Raw genomic sequence first — 24,131 nt, 5'->3', positions numbered from 1 at the left:
TGTGCATACATATATAAGTTTTTATACTCATATTTATTGTACTAGGTGTTAGTTATCACGTCTTTATTTTCATCTTGGACATCCCATTCTGCGGGGCAGGCCTCAGGTTGGATGGCACGGGCAGGAGTGAGCCCCAAGGCGATGAGCAGCGCCGTTGAGTTTCTAGTTTCATGGTTCGATTGTTTTATTTGGGATTGTATTTGATACACTTATTCGATATGGTTGTACCTTAACCCGTATTTTAACTAATGTTTTCGATTTGGGTTTGATGTATTCGAGTTTTCGCTGAATTATCTGATTATTGTTAATCAAGATTTAATTTCATGTTTAGGATTTGACTTAGTAGGTGATTTCGGTATGGGTCGCTAAGGAGAGCCACTTCCTGGTGCGATGGCCCATAGTGCTACATACCATTATGTATCTTGACCGAGCAGAGTTTGACTGAGATAGTTTCCCAGTATCACGTACATTTTCATTCACACACGCATAACATATGTATACTCATACTTTTGTATTGAGTGCTTTCATCGCTCCTTTCATCGATTTTATCTTGGACACCCCATTCCACGAGACAGACCTTAGGTTGCACGTATCCAGCGGGTGTGGGCGTTGAGGCAGCAGTTGCAGCTTACCGAGGAGGGGTGATCTTGTTTCAATTCAGCTTCGATATTAGTACTATTTTCGATTTGGTTGTATGACATTTGGGTATTTATAATTCTATTCAATGGGGTTGTAATATTTTATTTTTCCGCTATCTAAATGTTTAATCTTATCTTAAGTTAATTGCATGCTAATAGAATTGAATAGTAGTTGATCCGGGACCCGTCACTACATCAAAAAGCTCTAATTTCATTCTCCACATTTTCTTTCTTTTTCGACACACCATTTTTTCATCACCAAAGAGAAAAGCTTTGCTTTCTGAAACAAAACAGGTGGCGCTCCGCTTCTTTCACAAAAGAATGTTTGTGTATCTCCGACTTCCTCTCTCATATTTTTTTCTCCTTGTATTGGGTCTACAGAGACCACTTTCTACTACAATTTTGGAAAACTTTCAAGCATATGATTTTTAAAAAAATCGTTTTTTTTTTTTTTTTTTTTTTGTATTTTAGCTCCACAATGAAAGTTACTTGTTGGTATTGTAGGCTTTGGCATATATATTATTTTCAACCAATAGATCTTTAAAAGAATTAGTGGCTGTTGAAGCATTGTCCAGTAGTAAATTTTCTGGTGAACTGTTAATCCGAACAAATTTTATGTACAAGGAAGTCGGAGATACATTCCTGTTAGACACCATCGTCGATTTCATTCCGAGGGAAAGAGAAAATCGAAAAATAAAGAATTTTTTGGGAAGAAAGAAGAATCGATCCATATTTGAGAGTGCTAACACAAATTAGGGCTTTAATATTAGAGTTTTGGGTTTTTTTTTTAAGAGGTACAGTTAGTTTGAGCAAAGTAACGGAAGGACTAAATCGAGCATTTTTAGAAGCACAGGGACGAAACCGAAAATGTTGGAACATTTAAGATGGAATGGTCTAAGATTAAGGACTGAACAGTAAAATCAGAGAAAATCGGTGGGTTTTGGGTTTTATAAGAAGAATTTGTTGGGAAATAGATATCAAATATGCTCAACCCCCTTTCATATGGGTACCGAATCTCTGGAATTAAAGCCCCCAAAAACATTGGGATAATCCTACACTGTCGCCGCCGCAAGGGTTCTCCAATTTTCTTTTACGATTGGAACTTGTCTGGCCTCAGCAGCAGAATAGGGTTTTCAGGAAGCAAATCAGCCAAAGTTTGAAAGGAACAAACATTATACTCTTCATTTCTACAGCAATCATCGAAGAGGTTTTTTATTTATTGAATTGAATTATTCTTCTGATTGTCAGCTTAATTTCACAGGGATTATTAATTATGATTTCTTTATATTTAAACGAGGGATTCAGTCTGTGGATTGATTTGCCATGTGCAAATTCGATATTATTGATTTGGGTGTGGTTGAAAATGATATATAGAAACTCTGATTGATTTTGTAACCTGTGCGAGGGATAATACTGATGTTTATCGGTGTGGTGTGGGGCAGGACAAAATGGCAACCCAAGACGTTCATCAAACAGTTGAAGAGGCAAATCCCGCAGCGGTCGGGTGGAGAGGCAAAATACAAGAGCAATACCAAAGGATAAAGACTCATGCAGAGACATTCCCCTATGTTTGGGGTTCTTATATACTTGTCTATGGTGGATTTGGTCTCTGGTTGACCTACAGGTGGAGAAGGCTCCGCAATACAGAGGACAGGGTCCGCCTTCTTCAAGAGAGACTCCGTAAACTAGTCGAAGCTGAGCAGCCAACCAACTCCACCGCGGCTAAGCAACAGCCTTCAAACTCTGCCAAAAACCCATCAGATGACAAAGCTTCCAAATAGCATGGAAATGGTAATGTTACAAAGATCATATTTTTTTAGATGTTTAGCTTTTATCGAGGCACGTTCCTGATACATCGGCAAATCGTTGTGCCTGAGTTTCATTGTAATTCATCTAATTTCTTTCATCTGTGAAGATCTGCAACGTACTTCTCATCTCTTTTGACATCAAACTGTGTTGTATCCCAGGGTTAAAATAACAAATTTTGTAGAATACTACTCGTTTCCTAATCCAAGCTCGTGTTGTATAATAATAAGGTATTTTTTAAAAAAGAAGTAAAACTAAACATCAAATAATGATGATATTGAAGATGCGAGACAGAGAATACAAAATGGTAAGGGTTTGATTCTCTCTACTTTTTTTTGGATGATAGATTTTTGGCGACAAATATGCCAAATACCATATCACACTAAAATTTCATTACACTTTTAATTGCACAAAGGCTTTATACACTAGTGAGTGCTGCCGTTGCTTGGTTCAAATTTTAGTGGCAACCTAAAAAATTAGGATTCTCGAAAAACATATTAGAGGGCTACAAAAAGAGCTATAACTTATCTCCGAAAGATATAATTCAAATACAATGTGGAACCCCTTTTATGGGTTCGCTCGAGCAATGCAAATAACCAAAAGCTGTTCCAAGAGAGCTCTGTGTCGTAGATTCATGATTTAAGACAAGAAACTATACTCTCTGTTTTGTTCAAGCATTGATTGCCTCTTTACTAGGGTCTTTTGAAACATCTGGGTCATCATCTTTAATGGCAGACACGAGAACTTGGTGTCTTTTCTGTTCTTGGGCTTTCCTCCTGTTTGATTCTAGTATGATGAGGAGAGCTGTAATGTCAGCAGGACTAACTCCACCAACTCTACTTGCCTGCCCAATTGTTTCTGGCCTCACCTGTGAAATGGGATTAATGTTGTGCGCTCAAAAGACAAAAAGGACCAAGAATAGTGAATTTTCAAACAATGATCCGATTTCTGCCCCTTTGAGAGTAAACAATGCATGATTGGATCGCGTTCCACAAGAGAAACCACGATTCCAGGTCTTTTTGGGGAATTGGCCAATAGGCATAATTTTGAGAAAAAGGCTCTGTGACAATCTAATTACAGACCTACCTTTGACAGCTTCTCTCGTGATTCCAGTGACAAAGTTACCATCGAATAATAATCAAGATCTACCGGAAGTCGTCTGTGCTGTTGATGAACCATCTATAAAAGAAAACACGGTCATCAACATGAGACAACACGAACACAATCATATCACATGTTGTATGTTACTGTAACATTCAATTATCAAGATGCGAGAGTCCAATGGTGTATTAAATAGAGAGGCAAAATCTGGCTAATTGGACACTCACATACATATCATGAAATCTTGCTTAAGGGCCAGGGCTGATGGCTTAAATTAAAGCCTTAATTCTATAATTATCTACCTGCTGGAGTTGGCTCTGTTGACGCAAGATGAAGCCCTCGTACTTAATATCTATCTCGACACATTCTTTGTCGATCCTAGATAGTCGTTCATTCCCAAATCCATGCTTGTCAAAAATTTTGTATTGCACATGTGGCTTCTTAAGAAGGCTTTCTAATGTCGATGAATCCTTTACGGGTTGACCAGAAACCTCGGTGATTTCAGTAGCTAGATCTCCTCCTGAAAGTAACACACGGAGAGTAAAATAAGGTTTTAGTTAGCCTGGTGTAACTATTGGCTGCGCATTATGTATTTTTATTCTTATGTAAACAAGAGAAATTATTGGATTAATTTTCAGTTTGATATTAGTCATCTGATATGAAGTAAAGTAGATTTTATAAGACAGTTCTTGAGTGAAAATGAACTGCATATGTGGGTCATGGCCGCAACACAAGCCTTAAGATCTACCATGCATTATTTGGAACGTTTGTAATAAATCATCGCATCGCCATCCACAAAAAGCATGTAACAGTAAGGCCTCTAATTCTGCCCATGAAGCGGAAGTATGCGTAGTGTTTTCTTTTTCTTTTTCTGAGGGAGAGCAGCACGTGGCCGAAGAAAGATAGTCGAACACAAAAAGGAAATTTGTAAACAGCAAAGTAAAACGACTCCTGGAAGAAACAAACGGGGGAAACCAATTTCGAGCACATACTGCATCCCAGTTTTTAAAACATAAAAGATTATTTGGAAGATTCCCAACCCTCAAGATTAGCCGTATAGTCACTCAAGTGTGTATGTCCCATGAAAATTTTAGCAAAGACAATTAAGATTTGAACCATCACAAGTTCTTACAAATGATAAGATAAAAACCTGAAATCCTGGTAGTCTTGAGTCGCTTTTTCTCTTCTGAAATTCGAGCCTGCTTATCCTGGTAGATTTTCCAGCGACTCTCATCTATCAAACCAATTTCATGGCCCAGTGGTGTAAGGCGGCTGTCGGCATTATCAGACCGTAGTAGCAGTCGATGTTCGGAGCGGCTGAAAAAAAATTTTATTACAACTGTAAAAGAAAATAATAAAAGAAGAACATGAGGTAGCAGCAGAAAGACACCTCATCGACAGAGACCACCCGTGCTAATGAAAATAAGCAAAGCAATATGATGGAGTATATTAAACCATCTCGTTCAGTTTCTTCCCAAATATATAAAACATAGAGTCGGCTTGGAGAAAAGATGTGCCTGATCCTTGCAGTGCCAATTGTCATTCTATGCTTTAATAAAAGGGCTCCATCGGACAATCCTAGGATGTTCCGAGCACTGTCTAGCACCAGTATTTTTAATCCATGGAGGGATTATCACAAAGAGGAGTATGAAAATAGAAACATCTTTTGTTTTAATACCTTGTTAGCACGCGATAAGGCTCTCGAAGGTCCTTTGTTACCAGATCATCTATCAAAGTTCCTATGTAACTGCTCTCCCTTTCAAGAACAATTAGAGATTTACCATCAGAATGTCTGGCGGCATTTATTCCAGACACAATACCCTGTTTGAATAATACACAAGAAAAGTAACAGATGGGTCAAAAAGAAACGGGCTATTTTGGCAACTTTTTGTTTGTAAGCAAGCATTAATACCTGGGCTGCAGCTTCTTCGTAACCAGTCGTCCCATTTATTTGACCGGAGAAAAAAAGTCCTTCAATTTTCTTTGTCATGAGGGACCTAAAACATTGATGTGCTGGAAAGTAATCATACTCCACAGCATAAGCAGGTCTCAGCATCGAACAATTTTCAAGTCCAGGTAAAGTCCGCAATAGTGGCAGCTGGAGTCTCTCTGGTAAACCAGTCGAGAATCCCTGTAGGAAAACAAGATGGATGGATTACCAACGCTCTTTCGCTCGTGTACATGAGAAAACTAGCAGTTCAACCTTTGGCTCTAGAGTTTTTCCTTAATTATAAGTTAAAATCTGTTGAATGCAATCACCAACAAACGCAACACAGTCCAAAAGGTAACTCCACTACCTGCACATAGAGTTCAGGTACAGTCCGACCCTCTGGTTCTAGAAATATTTGATGCGACTCTTTATCTTGAAATCTAACAATCTTGACAAAAAAATATATTAGAATTATAGAGAAAAGATACATATTTACCTCAAGATTGAAGAAATTTCATCAGTGCTAACAGAAATCCAATGTAAAGAAAATTTACATAGTATGAATTTTTATTAGCCTTTGATGTTGAAGAGAAAGGAAGATTGGAAGTCAACATGTAGAATCTACAAAACCTTGTCCTCAATGGAGGGGCAGTACCGAGGTCCCTTTGCTTCCACCCATCCTCCATATGTGGGAGTCTCATGCAAGTTCTCTTTAACTAAATGATGAGTCTTCTTCGTAGTGCGTGTAAGATAGCAGCACATCTGCTCTCTTTCAATGTGGTAGTTTGGATCAAAGCTGAACCAGCTTATCTGTTTATAATTGAGGAAAATAAGTATCACACTTCGAAATTGATAACATTGTGGACACTACTATAATGAAGGTGATATTCTCAGTGAGGTAGGTATAGGTGATAGTAAAATTCAGGCAAGCAGGTGTGCATGATCATGAACAGGTAGATGCTGGTAAATTTAACATGGTTGTAATGAAGTCTACTGTTTAACTGGCTGAACAGCAACATAAAACCAACGTGATGCGGTTGAAACTACGATAGCGCAGGCAGATGATAAGCTGGACCACAATTTTTACAAGACAATAATGAAGCAGAACAAGCATAAAGCTGCTCAGGAATTATGTGTTAAACAAGCTAAATCAAGTAAACAATATCAAGGCGTGTTCACCGTAGGTGCACAAGGTAAATCGGCCCTTCAGCAACCTATTAGCAGCTTAGATGGCCAACAAATAGAGCAGATCAATCCATTTGGAATGGTAGATCGTTAATTGATTACAACTTTTATGCAAAGGAACTTTATCAACACTTGACAGCATTGTTCAATTCCCGCAGTTACTAACCCAGAATTTAGCATCCCATAAGTTCAACACAATCTTAAAAAATATCTGGCACGTAACTCTTATATTAAATAGAAAAGAACAAAACAAGATGAATGCATGAAATCCACATCATAAATGGTTAAGACAATGGACAACCGTGGATAATGTAGAACTATAACAGAACCTGCGTGTAAAATTAAAGGGAATGACCTCTTCATCCCCATGCTGAGGTTCCAATACAGAGAAATCTACTGTGCGGCAATCTACACGTGCAGGGGTTCCAGTTTTTAGTCGGTCAGATTCAAAGCCAAGCTGCTGCAAGTTCTCTGTCAGACCATGCGAAGCTGATTCACCAGCTCTTCCTGCTGGCATGGAAGTTCTACCCACCCAAATTTTACCGCTCATGAAGGTGCCAGTAGTGAGAACAACAGAAGGAGCATAGAAATTCATGCCAAAGAATGTACAAACGCCTTCCACATTGTCATTATTTCCCACCAAAATATCTGTCACCATTGCTTCTCTGATAGAAAGGTTCGGCATGCTGAAAACATGAATTAGTAGTTAGAGAAAAAAAGTTTGTAATGAATTTTACAAGGTTAATTCCAAAATTACACACACCGTGATCTTTGGCTAAACTGATCCTGAAATTGGACAACCATGCAACCAAGATCCAGAGAGACAACTTTACCACTAAAACTCAAAACATCTAGATAAAATCTAAATGTTTCAGAAATTTGGGATTCATTTTGAATAGCTAATTTTTACAATGTATCTAGTAACATCAGTAATATTTTACTAATGCATAGAACATAGTACCTTTCCAAAAACTTCTCCGCAATTAACATACTCTGAAGGTTTGTTTATGTCAGTTTACAACTTTAAATCAAGACACTGTGATGCACCATTTTAATAATCGAATCAATTACGTAATGCATGTATAATTGATATATTTTTTTGGAAAAAAAATCAGTTTTGTTCTCTATCCAGCTACTATAAATATATCCAAATGAAGTATGCACAACTGATTGCAATTTAGGTTATAACTTGCAGCCAATATAAACATGCACCTACTAACACTATACACAAACATCATAAGTCAGAACAGATCTAATGGACAGAGATTCTATATCTTACATGGTTGACAAGATTAAGAAGTGAAAGGGTAATGTACATAGATTTTCACAAATAGATGGGATGCGGAGCAGTGAAGAATCAAGTTAAACAAGTCTCACTAAAGATGGAAAACGTACACAGCAGAATGTGTCTCATTGCAGAAGCATCCACAAGACCACAACACATGACGAATTCCAATAAAGAGCCATAAATATTACGAAAGTGTTTTATTAATAAACAGAAACCTTTGTAAGGGAAATCAAATACCGAGTATAGAGGCACATTATTCTGACCATCGAACTAATGTATTGACTAAATATGCAGGAGGATACATCGAAAAACTTGCCTTTCTACAATCTTCTTCATTTCCAAAGCATATTCTCTTTTATCAGTTTGAGCACGCAGCGCTCTAACAGCAGGGCCCCTCGAGACATTCAGAACTCGTTTTTGCAAATAACACCTGAAGGACGACATAACACATGTTCTCATTGATATGATATAAACAAAAATGAAATTCTCAGCGAGAGCAAAATATCAAATTATCAACCAAAACTGGAGCAGAACATAAAGATGCCCGGACTTGATTCTTGACAGTCTACCTCTTCTCTTTTTTCCTTTTCGGGCAATTGACAGTCAAACTCTCGACAGCCAAAAAAACATTTTTTAAAGTTAGATTACATTCACATCATCGGTCACGATGGAACTTTTTGCCTATTTTAAAACTACACATAATTGTAGGTATCCACCACAGTGGATTTGACACAAATCCACAATATTTGGATACAGATAATTAGCAAAAATTGGATAAGAAGCATGACACAGTAATGTGTCTTGCAGAATATAACAAGATGGCAAGAAAATAAAACTTAAGCTTTACATGCACATAGAACTAAAGACGGTACAGGAGTGAGAAGTGATTAAGGTGGATTCAGAAGACTTTGAGATGTTTGGCAAGAACTTTGTTAGATGCTAGAGACAGTTGAAGCATTTTTTATTTGTAAGAACGCATTCCAATAATTGTGGCAACTTGATGGGAAAAAAAAGCGACATAAGTGCTACAAATATTCTAATTTTTTATTTTCTTTTAATTTACCTATCTGCTATCTTTCCGATTTCACCGCCAAGCGCGTCCACTTCATGAACAAGTTGAGACTTTGCAGGTCCACCAACAGCTGGATTGCAAGGCTGCATTCAACTCCAATTAATAAAGAAACTATGTGCAATATTAAAACACATTAAAAAGAGAACTTCCTTGATAATTGATTGAATCCAGGGGACTGACAGAAAACATAGACATAACAATAAATTCTGATTGATTCTTGTTCTCTCATCTAAAGCATGGATCTTACAAATTTTAATGTCTTTATGAGCTTGGTATTCTTAATTATATAGCCTTGACTAAGTTACCATGGATAATCTTTTCCATAATCATATTTACCAGTGACTGTGTATCTGGTTGATTCGTGTTCAGTCATATAAAGTAACATATGCAAGTGTACCCAACAGACTAAATACTTGTACATGGTACCTAAAGCTCCAACTTAAACCTTCAAATCTTAGGATGTCCACTAGAATAAAGATATGGCTCACATGTCACAATTAGGTGAACCAATGAAGAGGGCTTGCTATACAAAAAGTGGTTCACATAATTTTCAACTAGATTTTATTTGTGGGCTCATGATCCACATTCCACCAAACGTCAATAGAACAAAACATATCCATGAAGATCGACCAAAGAAACCCTCATTGAGGTCATACCAGATGGTTTACCATTAATTTGAAGATGGTCAAAACATAGTTTTTCTGACAAATCCAAAAGGCTAAATCCATTCTATGTTGCTATTTGTTCCCTATCGCAAAACCCAAACATCCTGCTAAACTGAAAAATCCAGTACGACTGAATACCAAAGAGCAAGGAAAAGGGAGCAAGACAGCAATTCAGAATACAGAAAGGAATGCAATCATTTGCTAAATAAAAATAAAAATAAAAATAAATAAAAAGCTCAAGTACTGAGCTTCTAGGTATTTTGCAAATACAACCTGCCAGGCAATGCGATCAATATTTAGAGTCAGCAGAAGAGTTTTTGCCCCTAAACGAGCAGATGCAAGTGCAGCTTCACATCCTGCATGCCCACCACCAACAACAATCACGTCGTATCTTTCATCTGATGGATCATTTCGATTATTCCAGACTGCATCTTAAAGGAATACAAATCTATATCAACTTCTCGAAAGGTAAAAAATCCTTCAGAGTAACAAAACCTTGCAATTAAACAGTTCGACCTTAAACAACAACATATGAAACATTCTTTTGCGACAGAGGGTGTGTCAAATAACCTCAAGAATAATGCTAAAAAAATTCTCGACTGTAGAAATCCACACAACTTACTGTATTTCCAATTTAACAGATTCAAAATATTGAACTCTTGAGCTGCCTTTTTGCAACAGATAATTTATAAAGTTCCCAACTTTTTGTGAAAAATATCAACAATCGATGCTAATTCAATAAAATACTAAAACCCAAATGATAAAAATACAGAAACCCGCACAACGAAACGTCAAGTGTATTGGGGGTACAACTTTAAAGAAACCCGTCTACTTTTTCACCAATTGAGAGCCAACATACATAAGTTTTAGTCAAAAAGCATGCATACTTCAAGGTGCAAATTGTATTCTTATAAAACTCATAAATATAACATGAAAATGTAAATACGAAATCTCACCTTTAGATTTAGAGGCTGAAACACAGAAGAGACGACGTGGGTTTGCAAGGGAAGAACGAAAGTGGCGAGAACTGAGTGAGTGGTGTCGTTGGCAAGGGAAGACACGAGCGATGCAGCGAGAAGAATAGAGGGGAAAATGCGAAGCAATTCGAGTGAAATGAATAGATAGAGTGATAGACATGGGAGTTCAAATGGTCTTCGAATTCAGAGCTTCAGAGTTGTAATCGTTGCCATGGCAGGACCTTGGACTTGCACGAGATTTGACGGCCGAGACAGAATCAAGATATCCTTCTTGGTATATGAATGAACCTTTTGTTTTTAGTTTTCAAAAAATATAAATATATACTCACCTATGGGATATCACATTATCATGTCGACTGATTTTTAGATTTTTGTCCCGCAAACGTTTCCATTCTCATTTATTTCTTATATTTGTTAGTTAGTTTGATTTCAGATAATGACTCTACTATTAATTCATTAGTAAATGTCAAATGGAACTTATAACTGTCATACACATGTGATGCGAATCTTGGATGCATGAAAAGCAAACACGATTATAAACGAATCGTATCCTTAATTCAATAACAAACAGATTCTATAATGTTTTCCCAATCTTTTAAAGAAGTAAGTTTCGGATATCCACCTTTAGTTTACAACGAAATTAGCAACAGATAATCACGAGAAGAAAACAATAAACAATTCAATTGGACCTTCAAAGTAATCTGTCTTTGAAAACCCAACAATTGACAAACACCAAAAAGTTTGATAAGTTTGATTTGATAAAAACCAAGCAAAGTTTTGGCAAAATTCTAGAGAAAATTTTAAGAATTGATAAAAATCAGTAAACTGAATAATTCTTGTATATCTCTAGTGAATGTAAAGTTTAAAATATATAAAAGAAAATAAGCTAGGAATCTTAAGGCATTGTTTGGTTTGATGTATTATTAATCTATGTATAACTTATCCCAATTAATTTCGTCTTATTTTCGTCATATTATTTATATATTTATTAATTAATAATTTTACATCAATTAAATAAAATAAATTATAATCTATCCATCAAATCAAATAATGTATTAACTATTTTTTCTTATTTATTTTTAATTTACATTATATTACTTATCTATGGACTACTTATCATATCACTCAAACTAAACAGTGCCGAATTATACTATAGATTTTCTAGTTGGATTATAATTCCAAAATACTAAAGATAATGCAAAAATATTACAAAAGATATCAAAGATATCATCTAAAAGTTTCCTAATAGACTTATAAGACTTACAAATAACACAATATATCAATATATATCAAAATATATCAAAAACCACGCAAACACACAAACATGCCGAAGTGTGTTTGAGAGAACGTAGCGCAGGTGTGCATGGTCTACGCAAACAAATTTTCACAAAGTCCGAAACAGCGCGGGCAAGCGAGATGGTAGCGCGGGCGCGCTTCTTGATCGCAAAACACAACGCGGGCGCGCCAATGAAGTAGCGCGGGCGCGCCTTGGCTTCGACTCATTCGACTTCGTTTTAGCATTTTCTTCAAGTTTTTTTCACTTTCTTGATCCCTTTGGTTTTGGAAAATATCATAATAATTTCCAAAGTTTTTTCCATGCTCTCCAACTAAATTTTCATGGATCGCAAATCCTTTAATTCTTGATGGAAAATTAAGAGACATTTTTTGGAACCATATGAATCTTCGAGCACCTCCTAGATTCATATCAGACTCCCCTTCTTCAAAAAGATTTGTCCTCAAATCTTGCCTCTTGTCTACAAAAACCAAGCAAGAATCTGAAACTTTAAAAATATTTTCCACATGCACTAATGTATCTTGCACACTCATAATCATATCAAGATTCACAAAATTCTTCATGCTCAAATTAAACATTTTAACATTACTATCATGCATAATCATGATCAAAATTCTATTTAGCAAGACAACACTAAATTCATTCCCTTATTAGACCTAGTTAACACCAACACAAAGTTCATAGATAAGTACAATCATTGCTTTTTAGAAATAAGAAATAATTCGCATGCAATATGTCACTCACAACTCCACTCAACATATCTCTTCATATGTAACCATAACAAATAATCATCCATGATATTCACTAATTTGTATTTCTCATAATCACACAACAAATTCATATCACATGTTTCATCAACAAGTATTTCACTCAACAATGAACATGGAATAAAAATTTTGTCCTCTTCAAACAAATACCAATTACTCACACAAAATTGATCACGAGTACTATGCAAACAAAACACAAACATATCCTTAAAATCACTATCAAATGCATATAACTCATTAACATTCTTAATCCATAAAAACATTGATAACAAGATAGATAAAAATATGTACATTTGTGACAGTATAGTAACTACCACATACTCCTTACCTTGTTGACACTTAATCCACCAAAAACTCTCTTTCCTTGAGTATTCATACCATAAACAAATAAAATAAGTTTTCTTGTGCACAATACACACTTTTAAATCCCCATCACTATATGTAATTAACACAAGTACCAAATGTTTAACATGCCCATTCAAAATTTTGCTATATACTATGACATAATCAAAGTATACCACAACAAATATATCTCTAGTTGCATGCAAAACATAATCCATCAATTTCATGAAAGTATTACGCACATTAGCTAGCCCAAAAGTCATCACTAGCCAATCAAGTAAATAGGACTTCCCACCTATGCTATTCATCCACAATTCACTCATATCAACACAATTCAAATAATTCAGAACAACATATACCAACTTACTTATTCTTGTATCACACCAAGATTCCAACACATTAAGGTCAACAAATGACTTCAACACTACCATATGATCCAAATTATTCAATTCCTCAACATACATAGATTCTCATAACTTAAGATCAAGATTTGAATTCAATCCATATTTCATAGATAGCACATTTACAAATCCTTCAACTAAGAAATTTAATCCAAGCAATTTAGAATTGAGATCATACCTTCAAAAGTAGATATTTGATTGGTGTTTAACATTTAAAGTTAAATCATACCTCTTGAATAGAACAACTCTCAAATCTCTAACCTCACTTTGTGTGTAACCAACTTCATATGGATCCAACATGTTAAGCCTTTTAGTAATGTATGTCCTTTGCTTCTTCATCAACACATCTCCAAAATCCTGCAAAAAAGAACAAACAATTCTCGGGATTGAACCGGCTATATCATCACAATGGGATAAAACCTCTTTGTACAAAAGTACTTTAGGGATTTTATTCATTTGCACAAAATTTTCAACCTTACAATTTTGGACCATAATATTTTTTTTATTGGTCTCTTTCCTCTCTTTTTTTCTCTCAAAGGCCATCTCATTCTTTTGCACTCTCTTTCGGCCTCTAAATTTTCTTTCTCTTTTTCTTTTTACATGGATATCTCACTTTTTTCTTCACTCTTTCTTTCAGTCATATCACTCAATTTTTCAAATTTCAATTGAACCTCAAGAACTCCTGATGCGATCATGGATAGCTCGCATGTGGATCATGTGGCAAGTAAAGTTCGGGATCCTTTGGAGTTGCCACGTGGACCAATAACGAGGAGCCGGACTAACAAATTCAAGAAGACACTTCAAATATTGATGATAAATTATCAAGATGAAGTTGGAGCACTTGAATATCAATTTGGGAGTTGTATATGCGTCCTAGAAGTGTTGGAAGTTGAAAAGAATGAAGAAAATAAGTTTGAGTTCCTTCGCCCGGGCGGCCATTTCTACCGCCCGAGCGCATCATAATTTTTTTCGGACAGAAGTGGATTCGCCCGAGCTGCATTTTTCTATCGCCCGAGCGCAAGCCATCTTTTTTCGGGCAGAGTTCTTTCCGCTCGAGCGCAGGGTGATTTTTGGGAATTTTCACACACTCGGCGTTGAGTGTGTGTGCATGGGTTTTTGATAAGTTTGGATTATTTTAAGTATTTTAGACCTACTAGAAAACTTTTTAGATGATATCTTTGATATCTTTAGACAATATTTTGCATTATCTTTTATTTTTTATTGTAAACTATAAATAGTTTGTTTATTCTCATTAACATAATTCAGATTCAGTTTATACACAAATTATTGAAATTTTCTCTAGAATTTTATTCAAAGATTTGCTTTGGTTTTTCAAATCAAACTTTCTCAGTTAATTACTTGAAAATGTTTGTCAATTGATTTCTTACTGAAGTTTGTCAGATACAAATTATCTGAATGTTTTCTTTGGTTTCGATTGTCGTGATTTCTGTTGTTAATCGTCCCGTCGATTAAAGGTAAAAATCCAAAATTATATCAATTTTACTTGTTTAAAAGATTGTGAAAAACTCTTTGGATCTTTTGATTATTGGTTAGAGGGTGCGATTTAACTTATAATCGTGTTTGCTAATCTTACTCATCTAGATTCATATCATTTGGTATCAAAACGAAGTTTTTTGATTCAAGTAAGTCGTATCCTTCTTTAATCTATATTCTTTCTTCGTTCCTCGTTCGTCGTTCATCATTCTTTGTTCTTCGTTTTTCGTCTATCTCATATCAAATTTCTGTGTCGTTTCTTTCAAACTTGTTATCCAAGTCTTGTGTCTTGTGCTAAAAGTTATAAATTCTAAAAAAAAAAAAAAAGAAAGATTCAAAAATCAGTCAAAGAAAAAAATATAGAGAGGGACAAAAATTTGATAAAAAAAAGTGAAGAAAAATAACTTGTGGCCAATTCCTTTGTCGTTGTTCATCCATGGGTGCGAGTCAAAGTCAATTTCTCCATAAAATTCCAAGTGTTTGTGCAATCTTTGTGAGTCAATTTGCAAGCGTCTAAAAGTTTTGAACTTGAAGGTTTGATCCTTTACTCTCCAAAGCAAGGTCTTACCACAAATTTGAGTGAAAAAATGAGTGATTGAGTGATTCGATTGGAGTGAACTTTGAAAACTTGTGTGAGAAAATTTATTACTAGCGATTTTTTTGCAGGTACCATGAATCCTAAAAAAAATGTTAGTGAAAGTGTGAACCAAGGAATTTCCAAGGTTCAAATAGAGGCGTTGATGGGGCAATTTACTAAAGTGATGAGGTCGGAGTTGGAGCCTCTTCATGAGCGGATGAGTAGATTGGAGGAGAGTAGTGGTAGTGGAAAAAAAAATAAAAGTAGGAAGGAGAATGATTTTGAAGATGATGATGAGAGTTTTGATGAGAATTGGGATGAGGAGAGAAGAGTACATGGGGGTAGACATAGGCGAGAAGCGGTGCGTGGAAAATATATGGAAGGCAGTAAGGAAGATGAGAATATTAGTAGCATTAAGATGAAAATTCCAGCGTTTCATGGAAAATTTGATCCGGAGGCGTATCTGGAAAGGGAGAAGCGTGTGGAGTTTGTGTTTGATTGCCATCACTATTCTAATCTTAAGAAAGTGAGGTTGGCAGTGGTTGAGTTTGTATATTATGAATTAATCTGGTGGGATCAATTAGTAACCACTAGAAGGAGGTGTGGAGAGCCGCCTATCGAGACGTGGAAAGAGATGAAGCGTGTTATGAATAAGCGTTTTGTACCTAACCATTATTATCATGAAATGTACAGGCGTCTACAGACTTTGAGGCAGGGTCCAAGGAGCGTGGATGATTACTACAAGGAGTTGGAGACCACGATGATCCAGACCAATATTGAGGAAGATAATGAAGCTACAATGGCTCGATTCTTGTGTGGTTTGAATAGAGAAATACAAGATCAAGTGGAGCTTCGTCACTGTATTGATTTGGATGAGATGTTGCAAACGGCCATGAAGGTGGAACATCAGCTCAAGCGAAGAGGAGCTAGACGATTACCTTCCGGTTGAGGATCGTCGATGTCTTGGCGTCCAAACGTTGCAAAATGGGAGGATAACAAGCCGGTATACAAACCAAAATCTGACACCAAATTGGAGGCACAAAAGCAAGTGGCAAAATGTACATCTGAAACTTCTAGTGCTCGATCTAGAGATATTAAATGTTTTAGATGTCAAGGTATTGGCCATATTTCTAGCCAATGTCCAAATAAGAAGTTGATGATTATTAATGCTTGTGGTGATGTGGAGTCTGAAAGTGATGGGAAAAATTATGATGATATGCCTGCGTTAGTAGATCCTAATGATGAGGATGGGTTTGGGGCTGTTGTTGGTGAGTTATTGGTGACGAAGAGAATTTTAAATACACAACATAAGGAGGAGGAAGAGAGCCAGAGGGAAAATCTTTTTCATACTCGTTGTTTTGTGAATGGGAAGGTGTGCAGTTTCATTATTGATGGAGGTAGTTGTACGAATGTTGCGAGTTGCGAACTTGTGAAAAAATTGGGGTTGACTCTTGTAAAGAATCCTCATCTATATAGGTTGCAATGATTTAATGATTGCGCAGAGGTGAGAGTTAATAGAAGAGTTGTGGTGCCATTTTCTATTGGCAAGTATGTTGATGAGGTTTTGTGTGATGTGGTCCCTATGCAAGCGTGTCATATTTTATTGGGGCAGTTTGATAGGAGAGTGGTGCACGATGGGTTTAAAAATAGATATTCCTTTTCCATGAAAAAATAACCTATTGTAAATATTTTTGAGAAATATGTTATAGATTTTTAGATTTGATGAGAAAGCATGTTTGAATCTGAGAATTTTGGTGCGTGTATTTTGAATGAAAAGTTTTGATGCAAATCTTTTGAAGATGAATGTTTTTGGATGAATCCATTTCGAGTTTTTCTAGTTTCTCATGTATTTGATCAAAAGTTTCAATGGGTGGGTAAGTAAATTTGATTAAGGATTTAAAAGGACCAAAAAATTTGAAAGAAAAACGAGTTTTTGCACCTAGCGCCGCTGTCTGTGTTCGCAGGCAGTTGCCCTGGCACGAGGAGTTGGTTTCGGGCGGCAAAGGTGGCTCCCCAGGCCACGCAGAAATGCCCGCCCCCACGCCCTGGGTTCTGTCCCGGGGATATGTTTTGACGTTTTTGAGCTTCTTAATTCATGTTTATGAACTTTTAAGGTATTTTAAGTATTTTAAGAGTTCCTATGCAAAAAGTTTGAAGTTTTGATGTCAAAAACGGTAAGAACACGTTAGAGTCATTAGATTTTTAAGTGTTATTTACATAGATTTTAGATTCAATGACGATTTGTTGAACTTGCAAATGCGATACATGCACTGCACTGTTGTATTTGAAAAAAAAAATTCATATTTTTTCGCATTATAATTCCTGAAAATGTTTAAAATACGGGTCGTCTCACATTTGATGGTGCGATGAATCTGGTGGCCACACACGGATGAGATTCACGAACTCGAATTTTCTGAAAGAATTCAGATCGTGAACTTGTTTGGCCTCTCACACACCATATTGACTACAGGGTAAGAAAAAAAAATTTGGGAATTTTTTGACAGTTTGAATATTCTTCTCTATTTTCCTATATATATATATATATATAATACACACAGTTTTTTCGGTTCAAAAAAATAAAAAATAAATACACACATATAGTTTTAACTTTTAATACTAAAAAACACTCATTAGAGGACGATCGATTACACGCGGTAGCACCGGTAGAAGCTTTAGCCCTTGCTTTAAGTAAATTGTTGTGAAGTAGCTAAGCAAATTTTGTGTATATATATATATGTTATTGGGTTATTAATTAAATAATAATTATCAAGTAAGTAAATGTACATGAATGATAATCACTTAGTGGGCGGTGGGCTCAGAATAATCAAGAGCGAGACAGCAAGTAACAGAGGAGCTGATATGATAACCAAGGCAACAAGTATATTTGGTCGCGTGATCTGTGGGAGTATAATGCTTCCGTATTTTATAGCAGCTGCACCTACTACACTTCCGCATCCTAATTTCACCATATAATCCAAATCCTCCTGCGCGCATTCATTTGAAAAAAAATCACAGAGAGTTTTGTTTAATTTGAAAACAAGAAAACAGTACTAACCTTGGAAATCATGAACGGCGGCTTCTCATTCGGAGCTCTCTGACTTTGAAACTTGGGAGAAGCTTGAACCAGAGTTTTGCGAATGTTGGGAATCGGGATTCTCATCAGCTTATGCCCAATTTCTCCTCCAATTAGGTAATTTGCTGAGATTTGTGTGGAAGAGAGGACTGTTGCTGTTTCCATATTCCATCCACAAGATAACGGAAATGTCATAAATATTGGACATATATGATATGATGCTCTTATCTTATCTTATCTTGGGTCATCACCCCCAATCAGTAAAGCCAAATTTTCTTTCACCGTTTAAATCCACTCTCAATGTTATTTTAGGGGTTAATTTAGTTTAAGTATCCAAATCCAAACAGAAATTTGCATTTTGTCTCCGTGAAAAAAAAAATGTACGTGTTTGTACTTTTTGATCAAAAAAAAAAAAAAAGGATTTTGCACTCTCTAGACCAACATATCTTTTTATGATTGAAAATTTATACAAAATATTAAAAATATGATACTAATATATAATATTTCAGCACTAACTTTTTTAGATATGATACAAAAAATAAAGTTTGGGTACAAATTAAAATTTGAGCAACTCTATTAATATCAACACTTGCAACAAGTGTTTTGATACTCAATAATTATATATTAGTACCAAATAAAACAATACTTTAATATAATATATTAGTTTAATATTTTCAATATTTCGTACTCATGTTCATTAAAAAAACCACAAATGTCATCAATATCTATGCTTGCTTACAGGGGCGGATTTACTGTAGGGCGAAGGCCCCCCCGGAAATTTTTGAACATTTTATTAGTATATAGTATTTTTTTATTTATATTATACATAAAATTAGATCCCCTAAAATATTAGGTTTTGGCATTTGGCCTAGCGGCAGGCCTTCCGAATTGAATGCATGTGATGCGAGCTCGAGTCCCTGCAATCTCCCAATTTTTCTTATTTATATATGTTTTTTTTTTTTTATCATATATTCCACATTTTTTTACCTTATTTTAAAACCCTCTTGCCACTTTTTTTTATATATATAAATAATTTAAAAAGTTATCACCTTTTATTTTAAACTTTCTTACAATTTTTTTATTTTTTGTTATTTAAAAAGGTATCATCTTTTATTTAAAACAAAAAAATACGATTGATTTTTTAATTTATCAAATTTTTTTATTTTACTCCGTTTCAATATACATTTTGCTCGATTTTTCACAGATTTAAAGTGATTTTAAGATTTGAGATTTTGGGATTTTTGGGAGTTAATCATCTCATTGTTTTAAACCAAGTTTGATAAATTTTTTGTTTTTCTTGACTTCAAAATTTGGTTCTGGTTTTTCATTTGTTTTAGTAAATTTTTTTTATCTATTTCGTTATGTATTTGTTTTGTTCTATGATGTGTTTTATTTTCTTATATTATCTTTATTTTGGATCTTATTAAATTACTTGCAATTTGCGATACTTTTTTTTCTAATTAAAAAATTACTCATCAACTTGGACATAAAACAAAGTCATGTGCTTGCAAAATAAAAGAAATACAATAAAAACTTAATTCATTGAATTAATGTTTACATATTACTTTTTTATTGTTATTATTTTTCTATTAATATATAGAATGAAACATCCCTCTGAATTGAAATTTTGGCTCTCGATTAATATGTTTATATTGGTTGTAGATGAAAAAAACCAATTATAAAATATAAAAAAGATAAAAATCTATAATATGTACAAAGATAGATTTTTATATATAATCGATAATATCTTTTAATGAACATTTGACTTTTCTCTTTTGATAAAAAAATTAATATTAACTTTATGTATAATATATATTTATTTTTCAAAAAATTATATTCATGTTATTGAAAATTATACAAACATATAATAATTATTTTGTCATTTTGTATGCAGACGTGACCCCCCGAACAAAAAGTCCTGGATCCGCCCCTGCTTGCTTACATCTTGAGAATTAATGCTCAAATATCATGTATTAGTACCAAGTTTCGTCCAAAAAAAAAAGTGAACCGAGATAGTACACAAAACATTTTTGTAAGTAAGGGATTGTAGCCATATATTTTTCTGTTAGGAAATGAATTTAAATTTATCAATGGATTTAAAGAAAAATTACCCCTATTTTATTGGAATTGTTTTTTATTGCCCAAAAGGTCGAATTATGGCAAGCTTAAGTCTAACCACTTTAAAAATATATATATATGGTTTATCGGCCAACCAAGATCCGGTGCAGTGACATAAACCGTTGTACAGAAAGTCCTTGCACATTTTATTACCTTGCAATTCACATTTCTCTGCATAAATGGAAAGTATTAAAAATTATTTATGGCCAGGAACTTATTAATAGGGATGGCAACATGTGAGTTATGCCAAAACCGAGACCTGCTACCCCAAGATAAAACAGGACCCGCCCCGTCTTTTTTTAACAAATTTTTTTTTATATAAAACTTTAGATTCATAATATATTAGCTATATACTATTTAATTTAGTGCTTGTAAATAAATAAAATTTATTAATGTAGAAGAAATTAATTATTGTGGATGTTGGATCAATTAAGGTTTTAGTGTTTAAACAAGTTTATATAAGGAAAAACTTAACTAAACTAAAACTGAACTAATCCAACCGAACTGAGTGACTAAGTCTCCAAGCTAAATTGGACTAGCTAAACTGGACAAAAACTTAAACCACAATTGGACAATTGAACCGATTTTTTTCCCAAAAATACCGTCTGTTGTGACGGGAGGTTTGGCAGACCCCTACAAGTTTATTAGATAAAAAAAGAATTACATGAAAGAAAAACTAGGCCAAAACTTCTCAGAAAATAACAATAGCTCAAAGCAAAAGTTAAAGACCAAACAAAAATTTGAATTACAAAGAGAATTCTATGAGGATATTCGAATATATGGTAATCCAGAGCTGTCCAATCTGCAAATCCCCTTAAGCTGTCCAGATATGTCTTGCGGTCCAAGAGTGGTCGAGCCCTTAAGCAACCCCAAATTAGCTAATTCATCTGCTGTTGCATTGGCTTTCCTATAAACATGAGACTTCCTGACCACCGAAGAGTGTAATATCCCCTGAATTTGCGTTAAAATAGAGCTAAGATCCCAAGAAGACTTATCTGCCTATATGATGTTTAAAGCAGTAATTGAATCAACTTCCAACCACAATGGAAAAAAGTTATAAAGCTGACAGATCTGCAACCCTTTGAGAATGGCACATAACTCCGCTCTCGTATTAGTCATTTGCCCAATATAGTCATGATATGCACGAATAATATTACCACTGTAATGCCTCGATTTTTTTTATAATTGAGTTTAATCGAGATAATCAGAATTTTTAGTGATTGAGGATCGTTTTGATATTTAGCAGGGGATTACTTTGCAAAATTGGAGGAATAAAGAACTGAAATGCAATAGATGAGATTTTATATATTATCTCATGCAAGTAGCCCATACCTCCCATCACCTCACCATCACTTTCTCCTCCTTCTCTCCTCTCCAATCGTGCAGACCGAGCAGGAAGCCATGGCCATCGACTTTTTGAGCTTTTTCTCCGCTCGATTCGCTCGATCCGACCGTTAGATTTTATTTCCGAGTTGAGATTCACGATCACCGCAACGAGGGCTCTGTTTAGACGTAAGTTTTGCTACGATCTCTTGAACTTCGATTTTTGTTGAGTTGTCAGATTTTGATAATATTCGAGTATGATGATCTTGGAAGTCGGTATATCGTGTATCCGAAGTCAGTTTGGAAAAAGAACAAAGTTTGGATTTTATGTGAATTTTTGGAGTTAAATTCGAAAATAGGGTTGTTGGATTTTGATGGATTTTGGCTGATTTTGTATTGTTTTGTTGATTGAGAAGTTGATTGGAGTCGATTGAAGTTGGTTGTTGTTATTGATGATTTTTGGTTTGACCGATTATAGCCGTTATGCCGTCGAAATCGATTTTGGACTACCGGTTTTGTTATTCGGTTTGATTTCGAGTTATTCAAATTATTGAGTTTGTTTTGAATCCGCATCCGATGTTTTGACAGTTGATTGAAGGATTCGAAGTTAAAGATTTGAAGGCTCAGTTGTCTATTGAAGTTTGAAGACGGTATATTGTTAGTTTTATCGACTTTGAGTTTGTTAGCCGAATAGTTTTTGAACCGAGTTATCTTGTTTGACAGGTTTTCTTGAAGCCTCGAGAAAAGGTAAAAGATTACATCGATTCGAATGGGGTTGAATACTCGAGTTTGATTGATTCTCGAGCCCCAAAAATCACATACTGCATGTTATTTGTTTGTGTGAACTTGACTGATTATTCGTTTACACTTGCATTCATATTGAGCCGATTATTCGATTCGTTTTGAATATAGATGATTTAGGGAGCTATATTGAAGTGGCTTTGGATTTCGAGTTTTTTCAAGTGCCAGAATACTTCTTATAGTTGCTCTGAAGTCTAGGGGTTGAGTTGAACGACATCCAACCCGAATGGGTGTGTCGGTGAGTTGTTGTGAAGACTTGGCCCCGGGATCCCAACCGAATACCGATTGACATTTCGATTATCTGACTTGATAGTCCCGAGTTTGAAATCATGCATACATCCACTCTCATTTGTATTGATTGATGAATGTTACATTTCAAGGTGGAATGCTTAACTGATATTGTATGCCTGTTTCTTTTACTTAGAAATTATATTTCTAACCGGTTTATCCGGCTTTTGTCTTTGTTTGTATGTGTACTTGGCAACAGGAGGATCAGGAGCTGGACCAAGTCGTTTGGGTTAGCTCGGGGTGAGACGATAGATGTGAGACACCGTTTTGTAGGGTCGAGTCGAATGATCTAATTTGAGTTTTGTTGAGTCGTTTGAACTCCTTATTAGAACTCGACATATTGTAATTTGGAAGAACTTAGACTATTGCATAATCTATTCCCCTTTTGTATTTTGAATATCTTATGATTATTGAATTATTAGTTGGATCATGTCGGAACCTTTCCGGGTGTTATTATACGTTTTTGAAGTCTTTTCGAAGACGTTTTCAGCAGGCTATGCGCCCGCTCGTCCGAGAGGCGCGCCCGCGCGCCCTGCACCTCCCCGGGCAGGACGCCATGCGCGCCCGCGCGCCCGGCAGGAGGCTATGCGCGCCCGCGCCTAGGGAGGAGCGGCCGCGCGTCCCAATTTTTTTTTTTTTTTAAAAAAATAATTTTGATTCGATTTTATATTGGCTCTCGTGTTCGATTTTGTTTAATTTTTTCGATATTAGAGGATTAGAAACGGGGTCTCACATTAAGTGGTATCAGAGCGATAAGATTCTTGGAGTCAAACTAGAGTGAGCGGGGTAGATCGAGTCCGCATGAATTGAACTCTCGCATATGATTGATTTATTTAAATGATTATTTTAAATATGTGCGAGCATGCTTTATTGATTCTTGGATTAATTGAATTACATGAGTTGTGGTTTAATTTATAAAACATGAATTAGGTGATATATATCTGTCATTGTATATCGTTGAGATTCATGAGTTCTCAGAGCAGAGTTTTGG

General features: G+C 35.3%; 2 protein-coding genes across 3 annotated transcripts; one reads left to right on the top strand and one right to left on the bottom strand.

Annotated features, from left to right (window-relative positions):
* Positions 1-1,590: 1,590 nt before the first annotated feature.
* On the top strand, positions 1,591-2,630 carry LOC140885054 (uncharacterized). Its single transcript, XM_073291969.1, has 2 exons — positions 1,591-1,845; positions 2,081-2,630. The coding sequence occupies exon 2, from the start codon at positions 2,087-2,089 to the stop codon at positions 2,417-2,419; it is 333 nt and encodes a 110-aa protein (XP_073148070.1). The 5' UTR covers positions 1,591-1,845; positions 2,081-2,086; the 3' UTR covers positions 2,420-2,630.
* Positions 2,631-2,941: 311 nt separating this feature from the next.
* Positions 2,942-10,932, bottom strand: LOC140881618 (uncharacterized). Of its 2 annotated transcripts, none has more exons than XM_073287072.1 (13): positions 10,642-10,932; positions 9,959-10,116; positions 9,012-9,103; positions 8,265-8,378; positions 7,016-7,346; positions 6,106-6,285; positions 5,843-5,923; positions 5,458-5,676; positions 5,224-5,366; positions 4,696-4,862; positions 3,848-4,065; positions 3,531-3,623; positions 2,942-3,312 (listed from the first exon to the last, which is right to left on the bottom strand). In XM_073287072.1, exons 1-13 carry the CDS (start codon positions 10,820-10,822, stop codon positions 3,115-3,117), a joined length of 2,175 nt encoding a protein of 724 aa, XP_073143173.1. In that variant the 5' UTR covers positions 10,823-10,932; the 3' UTR covers positions 2,942-3,114. The 2 variants fall into 2 exon arrangements, with proteins under 2 accessions (XP_073143173.1, XP_073143174.1); XM_073287073.1 differs by having other exon boundaries at positions 9,959-10,110.
* Positions 10,933-24,131: the final 13,199 nt, after the last annotated feature.

The sequence above is a fragment of the Henckelia pumila genome, chromosome 2 (genome assembly GCF_033568475.1).
Source record: "Henckelia pumila isolate YLH828 chromosome 2, ASM3356847v2, whole genome shotgun sequence".
Lineage (NCBI taxonomy): Eukaryota > Viridiplantae > Streptophyta > Magnoliopsida > Lamiales > Gesneriaceae > Henckelia > Henckelia pumila.
Note: the sequence above shows the minus strand (reverse complement) of the source record. Positions and strands in the feature narration are given on the sequence as shown.